The sequence below is a fragment of the Anomaloglossus baeobatrachus genome, chromosome 3 (genome assembly GCF_048569485.1).
Source record: "Anomaloglossus baeobatrachus isolate aAnoBae1 chromosome 3, aAnoBae1.hap1, whole genome shotgun sequence".
Lineage (NCBI taxonomy): Eukaryota > Metazoa > Chordata > Amphibia > Anura > Aromobatidae > Anomaloglossus > Anomaloglossus baeobatrachus.
In genome coordinates this window covers 299,667,246-299,683,179 of record NC_134355.1, presented here as the reverse complement: position 1 = coordinate 299,683,179, position 15,934 = coordinate 299,667,246, and the positions used below count along the sequence as shown (strand labels likewise).

The 15,934-nt window shown below is 38.0% G+C and overlaps 1 protein-coding gene across 50 annotated transcripts in view; it reads right to left on the bottom strand.

Moving 5' to 3' along the window:
- Positions 1 to 15,934, bottom strand: part of TRDN (triadin) — a 1,152,170-nt gene that overhangs the window by 104,644 nt on the left and 1,031,592 nt on the right. For all 50 annotated transcript variants that reach the window (XM_075339946.1, XM_075339974.1, XM_075339964.1 and 47 more), the window contains 2 exons: positions 14,638 to 14,676; positions 3,289 to 3,336 (listed from right to left, as the gene is read on the bottom strand). In XM_075339946.1, coding sequence (XP_075196061.1) covers positions 3,289 to 3,336; positions 14,638 to 14,676 — 87 coding nt within the window. The remainder of the gene's footprint in view (positions 1 to 3,288; positions 3,337 to 14,637; positions 14,677 to 15,934) is intronic.

The following is a 15,934-nucleotide window of genomic DNA, read 5'->3' as shown; positions in this document are numbered from 1 at the left end:
TTTGTCAGCAAGGGGCTAAATTGACCTTCTACTAAATTTTTCATGTTGAACTGGACACACATTGTAATATTGTTGCAAACATATTAGGGATTAAAGTATTTAACACCTAACACCTAGAGTTAGTTATTTTTAAGTTCAAGTTGGAATTACCAGAGAGATTTTACTGGAGGCATTTACTTCTTTCTCTTTCTAATGCTGACTAATCTTAAGCAGGTTGCAACACACATGGGAAAGAATAACATGCCACCACAGTGGCTTTAACAGTGTCTGAAACAAAAAAAAGTACACTCCCCTAGTGAAATCTCTCTGGTAATGCCAACTTGGCCTTAATAGAAAATAACTTTTTACTTTCCAAATACTTTGCTAATATCTCCATAACAAAGGGAAAACATGTTTAAGTCTGCTCTTCAGCTCCTGTAACATAGTGTGTCCGGTTCAATAAGAAAAATTTGGTGAAGGGTCCTCTTTGAATAAATATCTGAGTATAAGACATTGGGAGCATTTTAAGTATTTCTCTTTATATTTTTGTTTAACAAAAACATTGACAATATTGCACTTTATTGGACATACAGAATATTATTTGTATTGACCTAGTTTCCTAAGCCGACTTAGAGTACAGAAAATGTTTAAGTTAAGGCATTTTGCTGATATTTTTGGGGCTACATGGCTAATATTTGCCATTTTTTTGCCATATGCCCTAATAAGACCACAATGGGATTTAGAGATATGGAGAAGTACAGTAATATATATATATATATATATATATATATATATATATATATATATATATATATATGTATATATATATATATATACATACATATATGTATATATATATATATATATATATATATATATTAGATTACTAATTCAATTTATTTTATTTGGAAGAATAGGAAAGCAAAAGCGCATTCGCAATTACTATCATGTAATCATAACAATTACCATCATACTGTATGTACAAATCTCTTCCCTAAAAATTACATACTCATCATTTTTATTCAGCCAGCTACTGAATTGTAGGGGTGGTTCATCACTCTGATAATTTATCAATTGCTATATTCCCCCATATAAAATAAAAACAGTCTTCCAGATGTAAGTTTCATCTAAAGAAAGCGGCTGATTGGCTGCAGGGTTGACTAAAGATGAGTATGACTCTTCTTATTTTACAAGGTGAAATATAGCTATTAGTAAATTGTCAGAGTAGTGCACAGTCCCATAAATTCTTAAAGTATAAAGTAAAAAAATTGAATAGATACAAGTTTTCAAAGCAATAAACAAAATTAAAATGCATTTATTTTTCTATAGCAAGCCATACAATGTAACACAGAAACAGAGGTTTGGAAAAAAATCGATATAAACAGAACCTTTGCATAAAATATTGAAACCTCTTCACAGTTAGAATAAACATGAAAGTTGCAATATATTTGCTATCTATTTTGCTATAACACGCTCTGAATGGTCAATTTTCCATTTCCTGCTATCTCTTTTTCTTACCCCTTTTCCAATAGTCAGAACATTTTTTTCCATTGATATAGCGTAATGAGGTATAATTTTTTGTGGAATGTGCTGTAGTTTGAAATTTCACCATTATTTATACTATATAGATAGATTGGAATTCTATGTACTCAGTGATAGCAAATACATTTACTTTCTTTCCTTAATTTTTAATTGAGTGATTTTAATTTATTATATTTTATTACTATTTTTAACATTTGTATGTTTTAGTTCCCTTATGGGACTTGAATCTGCAGTTATTCAATCGCCCATACTATGTCCTGCAATACCATGGTACATAACATACATAACATATAGTGGAAAAGATGTTTTCCTATGAAGTCCATGGGCTGAGGGGATCCACCGCCATGGGCTCACCCCAAGTTACATTCTATACATGGGGATCCACAGTAAGATGTTTCATGGTGAGAAGAGTTTAAAAGCCTCTGTTAATATTACAGTCACATTTTAGTTTTAGATATAAATAAAGGCCAAGCTGCACTACTGTTTTGAATGAGCACCTCATTTACTTGCAATGGGAATCTTTGTAGCTGGGTAATAATAAAATATAACTTTTAATAATACATTAAAATTCTTTGGGGAAAGAAACAAACATAAGTAACAAAACACACCGATATAGTCAGGCAAATGATTATGTAGGTCTGAAGGTTTGATAACCTACATCAGTATGAATAAATAGAGTCAACTATTGGCGCCTGGTGTCTACCTCTGTCTAGGAAGTGTTTTTTGTGCTCTGATCCAGTACAGCTCCCATGATGAGTCCACAACGAAACCCGTAGGGAGACTGGAGCACACATCTTTGGATCGTTAATTGAGGGGTATGGTGTAGCTATGCTCAATAGCTCCCCCTTGGAGATCCAGCAGTCACCAGGACATCTACTCCGGACTATGATGAGATACCGGTGAGATTGTTCCAATTTTTGTGCAATATTGCTAAGGGTGTTAGAGTTATTATTAGCACTCTTTGTTCAAATATATAGAGGTAGTCCACTATTTGGTGTTAACCAGTCCCAATAGTTGGTTCTATTTATTCACATTGATATAGGTTATCAAACCTTCAGGCCTACATAATCATTTGCCTGACTATATCGGTGTGTTTTGTTATTTATGTTTGTTTGTTTCCCCAAAGAATTTGAATGTATTATTAAAAGTTATATTTTATTATTACCCAGCTATTATCACAATTCTGAACCTTTTTGGGGTAATTTGCTCTTGCTACTACTTTAAATGGGAATCATTGCATTTTACCAAGAAGTATTTTGTTCTGACTGGAAAAATAGTTACACTGCCATTCATTTGATCTTGCTTATGCGCTCCTCATCTGTCCTAGTTTACTTGTCAGCACTACTGACATCTGTAAACACAGTGGATTACTCCAGTCAATAACTGCCATTAGCAGTCTGTCTGCTGAGGCTACTGGTTGGCTGCAGCGGTCTCGTGTTGATATAAGATCTTTGTTACATATAGGAATAGACCAATGGGGAGCAATAAATCAGAGGTGCTGGAGCAGTGGGGATTTTAGCACGTAAAAGTTCAATTATTACTTTGGCACACCTCCACTCCTTGCCTAATATTTTTAAATCTTTGAAAGCCCCTTAAACTTGCAATTAATACAAGAAAAGTAACTACAAAGTAACATATTTTCATGTAGATCCTAAAAATGACTTTTTTAGAAGAGTTTGGTTTTAATAAAACATAAAATTGTATAATGAGGAAAATTAATCAAGTAAATTTCTTTTTCTCTTGTATATAACTTAGAAAGCTACATACTTGGCTTTTCTCTATCAACCGCTAGTTCAGTCTTCAAGACCTTCTGGCCTATGAAAAAAAAAATATAATATTGATTTACATACTTTGGAATGGACATATAGTAGAAACGTAGGCAGTAATAAGATTGCTTACATACTACATAAAAGTTACCATTTTTTTTAAATGTTCATAAAGCCTCATATTTCTTCAGGTTTAGCGGCAAACCACATTGAATTTGATTTAAAAAAATAAAAGGCCAGTACTATTTGGCAAAATTACATTTTGTATGTGATGATCTTGCTCTTCATTGTGATTATTAGCACACATGAGGTCTAGTGGCCAACCCTGAATTTTGAAAGTTAGTTTTTTTTTATTTTTCTATAGTCATGTAAGGGCGTTTTTATTTGCGGGATGAGTTGGAATTTTTATTTATACCATTTTGTGCCACATAATTTTTTTTATCACTTTCTATTACCCTTTTTGTGAGGCAGAAGCAAAAGGAAACTGCAATTAAGGAATGGTTTTGTTTTTTCGTTTTTTTGCTATTCATCGTGCCATAAATATGATAAGACAGCTTTATTCTTTGGGTCAGTACAATTACAGCGATACCATATTTATATATTTTTTTTATTTTTTGTTGCTTTTATGCCATAAAAACTATTTTATAGAAAACAAAAAAATTTTTTGCACTTTTGTATTCTGAGAGCTATAGGTCTCTTATTGTTACGCTAATGGATCTGTGTAACTAGTGTTACAGTTTTATGGATTGGGTTGTTATAGACAGAACTATACCAAATGTGTATTTTTTTTTTTATATACAAATATAACTTTTTATTGAAATATTTATTTTATTGTTCTTTATTTTCTGTTTTTTCATATTTTAACTTTTTATTAATTTTATAGTTTGTTCTTAAATGGGACATTACATTTCACTGCTCTCATCGCACCTGCACTGTATTACAATGCTCGATCATTGTAGTACAGTGTACTCTTAGAGCTGTACTGTCAGAAGCTTCATGGATCATGCTAAAGGCATAATCTCTGAGCCTTCTTGTAGTCTGATGTCCAAGAGGTTGTCATGACGATGTCAGGTTACTATCGGGATGATCAGATACTTGCAATCACAAGTATCTGATCATAGTATTTCCACCTATCGGAGGAAGAGGGTGTGCGATCCCTCTCCCAAACCTCTTAGTGCCACGTTCGATATGGATCACATATAGAGGGTTAAACAACTTGGAATAGTGCGATGACTTTCCCTGGGTATGAGAACCAGGGGCTCGGCTGTCAGGAAAGCTGAGTCCCCATGGCAATTGTGTTGGGCACCATTCATGTGCCCTTCGATCGACAGGACATACTGGTAGATCCAAGGTCGGGAAGTCCCCAACAAACAGGACATACCGGTACGTCCAAGGTTGGGAAAAGGGTTATTTAATTAAGTAAAATTTAAGTTTTAAAATTTTCACATATTGTTAGATATTGGTATTTATGACTGTGATTCTTCTCAAAGATTATACCATTTACAAAACACCGAACTATCCTTATAGATCTGTCATGAGAAAAAAAATGCTAATAACGTGTAGATGGGGAGTTAATGGGCAGGTTAACATCATTTGAAACCTGGTCAGCTCATGCACATTGAAACCCACTGCTGAGGGGAAATTAACTTTATCCCTCCTAGCAGTGTTTGGGTTTCAGTCACACAGCTGCCAATGGTACGGGTTCAGTCTTCGCTATGTGTTTCGAGAACGGCAGCTGTAAACATGACCCCCACACTGGTTGACAGTTGCACCTAATGCTGAGCAGCTGTAAGTCCATGCAGGTGGCATAGTTACAGCTGCCACTCTCAATATACAAAGTGGTAACTAAGCCAATGCAGGACCTGCCCCTGTGACTTAAACATGAATGCTGCCAGAAGGATTAATATTTATTTCCTCCAAGAACTAAGAAAATATTTAAAAAATTGTGCTGATGTAAAGTAGAGATGTGGGAAATGTTATTTAATAACTATTTTTTGTGACATAACTCTCTGGTTTAACCACCTTCACCCCCCCAGGCAATTTTTAATTTTTATTAGTTTTTTTTCCCCTTCTTCCAAGAGACAAAACATATTTACTTTTTGGTTAATATTGCCATTTAAGGGCTTGTTTTTGTGAGGCGAGTTGTACTTTTTAATGAAATAATTAGTGTTACCAAATATTGTAGTGGAAAATGGGAAACAAGATTCCAGGTGCAGTGAAATTGCAAAAATAGGGCAACTGAACGATTGTTTTTGGGGTCTTTTATTCACCCTGTTCACTACATGGTAAGTTCAGTATGATGTCTCACAGCAGTACGCGTTTGAAGATACCAAACATATATACTTTTACTTTTATATAAGGGTTAAACAATTAGAATTTTGTCCAAAAAAATAATAGCGCTTTTGTCACTATTTTCAGAGACCCTTAGCATTCTCATTTTTTGGGATCTGGGGCTCAGTGATGGCTTATTGTTTGTGTCTTGAGCAGATGTTTTTAATTATGCCATTTTGCGGAGATGCACCTTGCTTTTTTTCTGCCTGTTATTGCATTTCAATGCAATGTTGCGGCGACCAGATTATTGGCATTTGGAATTTTTTTCTCACCACACCGTGTACCGATCAGATTAATTGATTTTATATTTTCATTAACTAGGCATTTGTGAATATGGTGATACCAAATATGTATATATTTTTTTATTTTTTATTGTTGTAATTTTAATTGGGTGGTACAAAGGTGATTTGAACTTTTAGAATTTTTAACTTTTTTTCATATTTTTTAAAACTTTATTTTTTTCCCTTTTTTTTTATTGATTTTACTTGTCCCCATAGGGGATTTTTATCACTACAAAGTCCAATCGCCTGTGCATTTCTGCTGATTAAAACAACGTTACTCTGATTAGCAGAAATGCAGCGTACCTGTGAGTGCCGGTGCTCTGTTGACTCTCACAGAAAATATGCCATAGTAATATCAGGGATCATTAGCTGACCCTGTGCTACCATGGCAACACATTGTCACCCTGTGATCACGGCACGGGGCCGTCGACGCTGCGGGGAATGGTGTGGTCCCTGCTGCGGCCATTTAAATCACGCTGCCAGATTTGACAGGGCAGTCTAAGTGTAAGCAGGCACAGGTATATCTCTGATCCACCTGCGCCTGTTAGTTGCACATGTCTAATGATCGGATCAGCAGACATGTGCGGGTATTATTTCCGGACTTGATGCCGGATCCCACAGTTACTGGGGCATACGACCTAGGACGTATATATATATATACTGTACGTCCAAAATCGTGAAGGGGTTCAAGGCATAAAAATTCAAATTCAAAATATTTTTTCAAATAAACACAAAGATATTGTCTTAAATTTACATTATGTCATGAAAAAAAACAATCTTGGAATCCCTGTGATCCGTTGAGAGTTAAAACCTCATAAAGTGACACTGGTCAAAATTGAAAAAATTGGCCTGGTCATGAAGGTGAAAAGAGGCTGGGGTGAATAGTTTAAACAAAGTCTGTTAAAAAATAAAATGTGCACCTTGCCCTCCAAAATCAATGGGATATAGTGAATAATACCGTACATGCATTGCATTGTTGTACAATTACAATGCAGTATAAAGTGAAAGAAGCATATAAAGTACATCTTGACTGACAGGTGGTAATTACATGTCATGTATACTGTAGCCATACTATATTTTAGCCGTCTATCAGTTCCTTAGATAAAAAAAGAAAAGGTTGGCTTTCCTCCTGAAATGTTTTAATTCGTTTACAATTCAGTCATAAAGAATAACTTAGAATTTGTGAAATGTATTCAAATAATGAACTAATTATTTTCTGGAATATGTAGAGATGAAGAAACAAATGCCTCAAGCCAGTGATAAAACGGTGTCATTAATATTTGTTTTTCTCTGCTGTCACAGCACAAAATAAGATTTAACCACGACAATGCTGATTAAATGATACACAAGTTATATACACAGTAATATATGCACAAGTTTGTGATGTCAAAGTGCTTGTGACATTTTTAAGCTTATTCATTTCTTGCATCTACATGGAACTTGAAAGCAGAAAAAATGTGTTTATTCTCATCTGTCACTAAGAAACAGAAGTACTACGATTTCACATTATATAGACCAACATACCCATAATTTATACAAATGCTTTATAAGAATGGTATAAAAAAGGATGTCAGAAAATAATGCAGATGAAGCAAACAATGAGAATTAGATTTTTCTTATTTTATATAATGTTTTTTTCTCCTTCCCATGTAGCCTCATTATAGTTAGAGGATTTTAAAAAATGTAATATTTTATATGCACGCCTGCATTCATTGTGCTGTTACTGTTGATGGACTGTCTAAAACACAAATATTAAGCATGATATGAAATTTTACACTTTTTTTTTACAAATAAAAGATAGAATATCAAAAATAAAATCCAGAAAATCACATTGTATAAATTACATAAATTTATTTCCTTCTTGCAGAGAGAAATAAGTATTTGATCCCCCACCAACCATTAAGGGTTATGGCTCCTACAGACCAGTTAGACGCTCCTAATCAACTTATTACTTGCATTAAAGACAGCTGTCTAAACTTGTCACCTGTATAAAAAACTCCTGTCCACACATTCAACTAATCAGTCAGACTCTATCCTCTACAACATGGCAAGACCAAAGAGCTTTCTAAAGATGTCAGGGACAAGATCAGATCATAAACCTGCACAAGGCTGGAATGGTCTACAAAACCATAAGTAAGACGCTGGATTAGAAGGAGACAACTGTTGGTGCAATAGTAAGAAAATGGAAGAAAAAAATGAGCATCAATCAACATCGATCTGGAGTTCCATGAAGAATCTCACCTCGTTGGGTATCCAGGATCATGAGGAAGGTGAGAGATCAGCTTAAAACTACATGGGGGAACTTGTTCATGATCTCAAGGCAGCTTGGACTAATGTCACCAAGAAAACCATTGGTAACACATTACACCCTAATGGCTTAAAATCCTGCAGTGCCTGCAAAGTCCTGCTGCTCAAAAATGAACATGTGCAAACCCTTCTGAAGTTTGTCATTGACCACCTGGATGATTCTGAAAGTGATTTGGAGAAGGTGCTGTGGTCAGATGAGACAAAAATTGAGTTCTTTGGCCTTAACGCAACTCGCCGTGTTTGGAGGAAGAGAAATTTTCCCTATGACCCAAAGAATACCATCCCTACTGTCAAGTATGTAGATGGAAACATTATGTTTTGGGGTGCTTCTCTGCTAAGAGCTTAAGACTACTTCACCGCATCAGTGAGACAATGGATGGAGCCATGTACCATAAAATCCTGTTACGTCACCACTGGAGTCCGTTCCAGTGACTTCTGCTCCGATCGCCAGGCGACGCCGTGTTCCTGCCGTGGATGGTGCTGGTGATGGGAGAGGAGTCGATGCCAGTGAGCACCGATGGGCGCAGGCTCCAATCATCCACTGGGCTGGGTTATCTTGGGATCTGCTAAGAGTCTCAATCCTAGGCAAGCTAGGTGGGCATTGTTCTTCTGCAGATTTGATTTTGTGGTAACATTCCTGCCCGGTACCAAGAACACAAAGGCGGGTGCACTTTCCCATAGCTTCTATCCCTCTCAGTCTGAAAACTCTGAACCAGTGCATATTTTAGCTAAAAGGCATTATTATGTCTTCTGTTTCCTTAGATTTGATAGAAGAGGTCCATAATACCCAAGACCAAGCTCCTGAAACCACTCCTGTCCATAAACTGTTTGTCGCCTTCTCACTTCGCCTATGGGTACTCCAGGAATCCCACAATTCTGTGCTTGCAGGCCACCCTGGTATAGGCAATACCCTCTGACTAGTAAGCAGGATTTTTTGGTGGCCAACCGTAGCAAAAGATTGTAAGGAATATGTACATGCTTGTGAAACTTGTGCTCGAGCCAAGGCACCCCGTACCCACCCTGCCGGATTTCTACAGTCTTTACCGACTCCAGTAAGCCCTTGGACACATCTCTCCATGGACTTCATCACTGATCTTCCACCCTCAGAAGGGAAGACTTGTATCTGGGTAGTAGTGGATAGATTCAGCAAACAGTGTCATTTTGTTCCTCTGTCCGGATTACCCAATTCTGAAACTCTTAGCAAGTTGTTTATGAGGCATATTGTGTGGTTACACGGGGTTCCGGAAAATATTGTTTCTGACTGAGGAACACCGTTTGTCTCAAAATTCTGGAGGGCGTTTTGTAAAAAGATCAATATAGAGCTATCTTTTTCATCTGCCTACCACCCAGAGACCAATGGTCAGACTGAACGTTCCAATCAAACCCTTGAACAATATCTCCGGTGTTATGTGTCTGACTGTCAGTCTGACTGGGTGGAATATCTGCCACTAGGTGAGTTCACCATAAATAATCAGTATCAGGAATCCATCAAGACTACCCCCTTTTTCTGCAATTTAGGGTTGCATCCACGTTTTGGTTCTTTTTCTTCCGCTGTGGTGGATACTCCTGAGGCTGAATCAACCGTGGACAAACTGAAGGCTATCTGGTCTGAAGTGAAAGAGAACTTGAAAAGGGCAAAGGTTGGTCAAGCCTCCTCTGCTAATAAGAGACGTTCCAAGGGCCCTAGCCTTGGAGTTGGGGACAAGGTATAATTATCTACACGGAATATTAAATTCAAAGTCCCTTCTGCTAAGCTGGGTCCGAGATTTATTGGACCTTATGAAATAATCGAAGTAATTAATCCCACAACTTTCCGCCTGCAACTCCCCAATCCTTTAAGATATCGAATGTGTTCCATAAGTCCCTCCCCAAGTTTATCGTGTCCCCATTCACCCGGTCAGTGCACCCCCTCCTCCTGTTTTGGTTGAAGGTAACTTGGAGTATGAGGTGCAGAGAATACTTGATTCCCATTTTGTCAGAGGGGCGGTACAGTATTTGGTGCATTGGAGGGGTTATGGCCCTGAGGAGAAGTCATGGGTCCCTGCGAGCGATATTCATGCTAAGGATCTGGTCCGGCGGTTTCACCTCCAGTTTCCTGGCAAGCCGGGTTTTGAGGGTCCGGAGGCCCCTCGTGGAGGGGGGGGTACTGTTATGTCACCACCGGTGTCCGCTCCAGCGACTTCTGCTCCGATTGCCAGGTGACGCCGTGTTCCTGCCGTGGATGGTGCTGGTGATGGGAGCGGAGTCGATGCCAGCGGCACCGGTGGGCGCAGGCTCCAATCATCCACTGGGCTGGGTTATCTTGGGATCTGCAGTACCACTGGCTGACTGTGGGTGGCATGTATCTTCCAGCTGAAGTTGCCAGCGTTCAGCTACAGCCAATGGGAAGACACCACACCCTTCTTAGCTCCCCTCCTGTCTGCTCACCTCTGCCAGAGATAGTTCTGATTTCCTGGCCTGCCCTATTCTGTTTTGTAATTCCTGTGTGCTGACTTCTGCGTGTTTTCTGACTACGCTTCTGCCTGCTATTTTTGTAACTCACTGCCCGATCCAGATTTGACCTCTTCTACGTTTTCTGATTACGTCCTTGTCTGCCGATTCTGTCCCTGTTCTGCTATTCCTGGTTTGACCCTGCCTGACGACTACGCTCATCGGACTTCAGCCTTCCACAGGTAGTGATCTCCAGGGCCCTGTGTAATTATAAATCCCTGTATAAGGGTTAAAGGGTTTCAGGGTTCTGGAGGTCCTGCTTGGTGAGTGGCTTCCCTCTAGTCTGTCCATTACATCCCACCTGAGTCTGTTGATCCAGACAGGCGTTACAAATCCTGAGTGAAAACCTCCTTCCCTCCACCATGACATTAAAATTGGGTTGTGGCTGGGTCTTCCAGCATGAGAATGACCCAAAATATACAGCCAAGGCAACAAATGAGTGGCTCAAAAAGAACCACATTAAGGTCATGGAGTGGCCTAGCCAGTCTCCAGACCTTAATCCCATAGAAAACTTAAGGAGCGAGCTGAAGCTCCAAGATGCCAAGTGACAACTTCAAAATCTTAATGTTTTAGAGATGATCTGCAAAGAGGAGTGGACCAAAATTCCTCCTGACATGTGCGAAAACTTCATCAACTACAAAAAAATGTCTGACTGCTGTGTTTGTGAACAAGGGTTTTGCCACCAAGTTTTAAGTCTTGTTTGTGATTTTCAGGATTTTATTTTGGATATTCTATCTCTCACTGTTAAAATTAACCTACCCTTAGATTGTTCATGTTTTTGTCAGGGGGCAAACTTACAAAATCAGCAAGGGATCAAATACTTATTTCCCCCACTGTATATTCATATTTTACCTATTTAAGTTAGCAAAAAAGTAAAATGGCCAATGCCAAAGTTTGGGCAGCCTGTATGGTTAGCACCTAGTACCAACCCATTTGGCTCAGCTTGTAAATGCTTTTTGTAACCAGCCAAGACTCTTTTAATCCAGGGGCTTTTGCACATTTTTCCTTGGTAAACTCTTCTGGTTCTGTGAGATTTCTTGGTAGACTTGCATGCACTGCTCTTTTGAGGTCTAGCTACAAATTTTCAATGATGTGCAAATCAGGGGACTGCGAGGGCTATTTTAAAATGTTCATTTTGCACATTTGAGGTAGTCTATTGTGGATTTTAACGTGTGTTTAGAATCAAAATCCATTTGTGGAAGCCATCTACTTTTCAACTTGAGTTTTTCTACAGATAGTGTTATGTTTGCATCAAGGATTTGTTGAAATGTCATTTAATACATTTTTGCATTCTTTCCTAACTTGTAAAATGTTTCCTGTGCCATTGGGTGCAACATAACCTCAAAGCATGCTTCATCGACCCCCATGCTTAATGGTTGACGCTGTTATTTTCCTCGGATTCTGTGCCCTTTTTTCTCCACATATACCTTTGATCATTGTGGTCAAAGAGTTCTATTTTAGCCTCTCAGTCCTTATGACTTGTTTCCAAAATGCCTCAGGCTTGCTTAGATATTGTTTTGCATACTTCTGATGCTGAATTTCATGGTGAGGACACAGGAGAGGTTACCTTCTCATGACTCATTCATGAAGGCCATATTTGTGCAGGTGTTTCTGTACCACAACTTCAGATTCTTCTAAATCTACCTAAAGGTCTTTTGCAGTCACACGGGGTTCTGATTTGCCTCTCTAGCAATCCTATGAGCAGCTTCCACAAACATTTTGCATTTTACATTTCAACTCAGGAAATGCTTTAAAATGCTTTTCTCTTTTCTTATAGCCTTCTCCTGATTTGTGGGCCTCCACCATTTTCAGAGTGCTTTGCTGCTGCTTAAACGAACCCATGGCTGCTGTTTTTCTGGCACAAGGTTAGAGGAGTCTGAGTTTTTATAAAGCTGTGGAATTTGCATCATCTGGCCTTACAAAGGAAATGTGTCATATTTAACTTTATGCCTTTTAGAGATCATTAGACATTTCCACCATTAGGAGTATGGGGTACTTTGCATGCTGCGACATCGCAAGCCGATGCTGCGATGCTGAGCGCGATAGTCCCTGCCCCCGTCGCAGCTGCGATATCCTTGTGATAGCTGCCGTAGCGAACATTATCGCTACGGCAACTTCACATGGACTCGCCTGTCCTGGGATGTCGCTCTGGCCGGCGACCCGCCTCCTTATTAAGGGGGCGGGTCGTGCGGCGTCACAGCAACGTCACACGGCAGGCGGCCAATAGGAGCGGAGGGGCGGATATAAGCGGGATGTAAACATCCCGCTCACCTCCTTCCTTCCGCATATCCTACGGAAGCCGCGGTGACGCCGGTAGGAGATGTTTCTTGCTCCTGCGACTTCACACACAGCGATGTGTGCTGCCACAGTAGCGATGAACAACATTGGACCGTCGCGTCAGCGTAATTAAGGATTACGCCGACGCTGCACCGATGATACGATTATGACGCTTTTGCGCTCGTTAATCGTATCATTGAACATTTACACACTACGATGTCGCATGCAATGCCGGAAGTACGTCATTTTCAATTTGACCCCACCGACATCGCACCTGTGATGTCGTAGTGTGCAAAGCCCGCCTATCTCTGAAAATAGGGATAGCACAGGGTCCCCTAGTCTGAGGGTCAACCTAGTGGCCTAAGTTTCCTGCTATCCCCATAGTACCTTATGACAGTGATAGGGGATAAGACCTGGACTTAGAAAGTAGAGAGCCAGTACATAAAAAATATAGGTGATTTAAAAATCAGTAAAATCTGTTCTAAAACAGAGTTCACCTGTATTTAGTAGGTGGTTATTTTCTTTTTTTCACTATGTGTTTACTATATGTTATTAAAATAAATTTAAATTATTAATAGCTTTAAAATTATGGAATTTTAGGAGTAAGAAAACAAAAAAAGAGCTTGTCTCCTCAGAATGAGGCATAGTTAGAACAATGCTTCTATAGAGGAGCCTCAGGTTTTGATTATCCTACTCTGCTCATGTAGCTACATTGCACATTAATAGCCTGAATATCTATTCAATGGTTTAATATAGATTTCTGCATGCTTGCGATCAATCTACCCCATAGGAACATGCCTATATTAGTGCTGTGATCATTCATGTGTCAGTGCCAAAAACACATGATTGAGATGGGTTTTTAACATTTAGATGTAACTAATGAATGTTTCCATAAAGATACTGAAGCATGAGGTGATATACTTAAACACAGAGGGCCTTGATTTTTAAAGTCACTTTTCTTCTTTTTTTTGTCTTGTGGTATTTCTTGACCTTTATGTGCCAAATTATTTACAAGTGGTGCCTGTGGTTTATCAATTTTGTTAAAAATAAAATTGCCTTTTTTTCATTTCGAGCTTTCTCCATGAAATTTTGCAAAATTTGCACCAAAATATACATATATACATAAAAACCACACAAGGGTGCACTGGAGTAGATTTGTGTCAAATTGTGTGACTTTTAGAAAACTGTCAATTTTTTAACCAGCCTAAATCATCTGTAAAACGAAAGCTCCGGCAACATTGTGAACATAATTAAAAAATAACACAGGCAAATACATATAAATTAGACTTTAAGAAGGTTGCAAATTAAATGAAAAAAATAGTTGCAAATGAATAACATGCTACAAACACCAAAAAAAGACAAAAAAGACAAAAACACAAAAGCAAACAAAAAAATCAAAAGAAAGGTTAGGCTGCCTGTTTTTTGTCACCCAACGACCCGGAAAAACTTGTTGCTGTCATACACAAACTCTGGATAATCAAACTGTGTAGTACAATGGGAGCGAATGTACGGTTGCGCTATGTAATATGGTATTATTGTGGATACATATTGCTATTCGTTATTTCTCAATTCCGGTAGTTGCAATTATTGAACCATAGAATGATCATGGTAATCTACATCAATTTATGTTCAGAGAGAAAATAATCAATAATATTTCATTTTACCTAGTTTTTCGGACTTCTTTGTGTCTTCAAAATCTTTCTCTAAAATAAAAATTGATGTATATATATTACATATAAATTCACTATTATATATATTTAAAATATCAAATTTATATGTCAAAATAATATTACTGTATTGAAGACAAGCGCCTAAGCCAGATGTGATAAACAGATGAAAGCAGCACATTGTTACATTATGCACTATCCCTTCAAAACAGATGTCATAGCCCCTTCTGGCTGTGATAACAGATCATGTGCACAGCTTGTCACATACAGTAGCTCACAAATGGAATAATGTAAGCACATCAGCTCATTAGCTTTGCTTGATATGTTCTGTTGCAGTAACTTGCTGTTTATTAGGTGATGGTGCTCAGTGTAAGCTGGTAGCTTATGCGGGTAACTGATTTAGGCCAAATGCATCATGTACAATTCGGTGGTATATCTTGACACATGCTTTCCATTTGTATTTTACAGCAAATAAACAAAAAAAATGTAAAACTCAAAATGCATTAAACATTCTAAAGAGCTTTCTAGATAGATGACATACTTTTTTCTGCTTTAACTTTGACTAGAAATGTAAAGAAACATACAAAAAAAGTAAAACAATAAACTAATAGGGATGATCGAATACCTCAAATATTCGGCAACTCCCATATTCGCCGAATAGGTCACCACTATTCGATTATTTGCGAATATTCGCTGCGCAATGTAAGTCAATGGGAAACCCAAATAGTTGCCGAATAGCAACTATTCGGGCTTCCCATAGACTTACATTGCATATCGAATATTCGCATAGCGGCGACCTATTCATCGGATATTCGCGAAGCCGAATATTGCCGAATATTTATGATATTCGATCATCCCTATAAACTAACAGTTATCACCAGTAAAATGTAATACAAGTGCATGTCAATAAAGTAGAACAACAAAAAGTTTATTTATTGCAGTAATTCAAAACAAAAAGGGAAACACATATAGAGTCATTACAAACAGAGTGATCTATTTCAAGTGTTTATTTCTGTTAATGTTGATGATTATGGTTTAAAGTTAATGAAAACCCAAAAGTCATTATCACAGAAAATTAGAATAATTACCACAAAACACCTGCAAAGGCTTCCTAAACATTTAAAATGGCCCCTTTGTCTGGTTCAGCAGGCTACACAATCATGGGGAAGACTGCTGACTTGATAGATAAATCCTCAAGAGGTGTAGTTTTTAAAATGGGTTCAATTATGGGGGGTTTCCCTGTTTTTTCATATCAGGGTGTTTTCAAATATGACATGACGTCCCATTCATCATA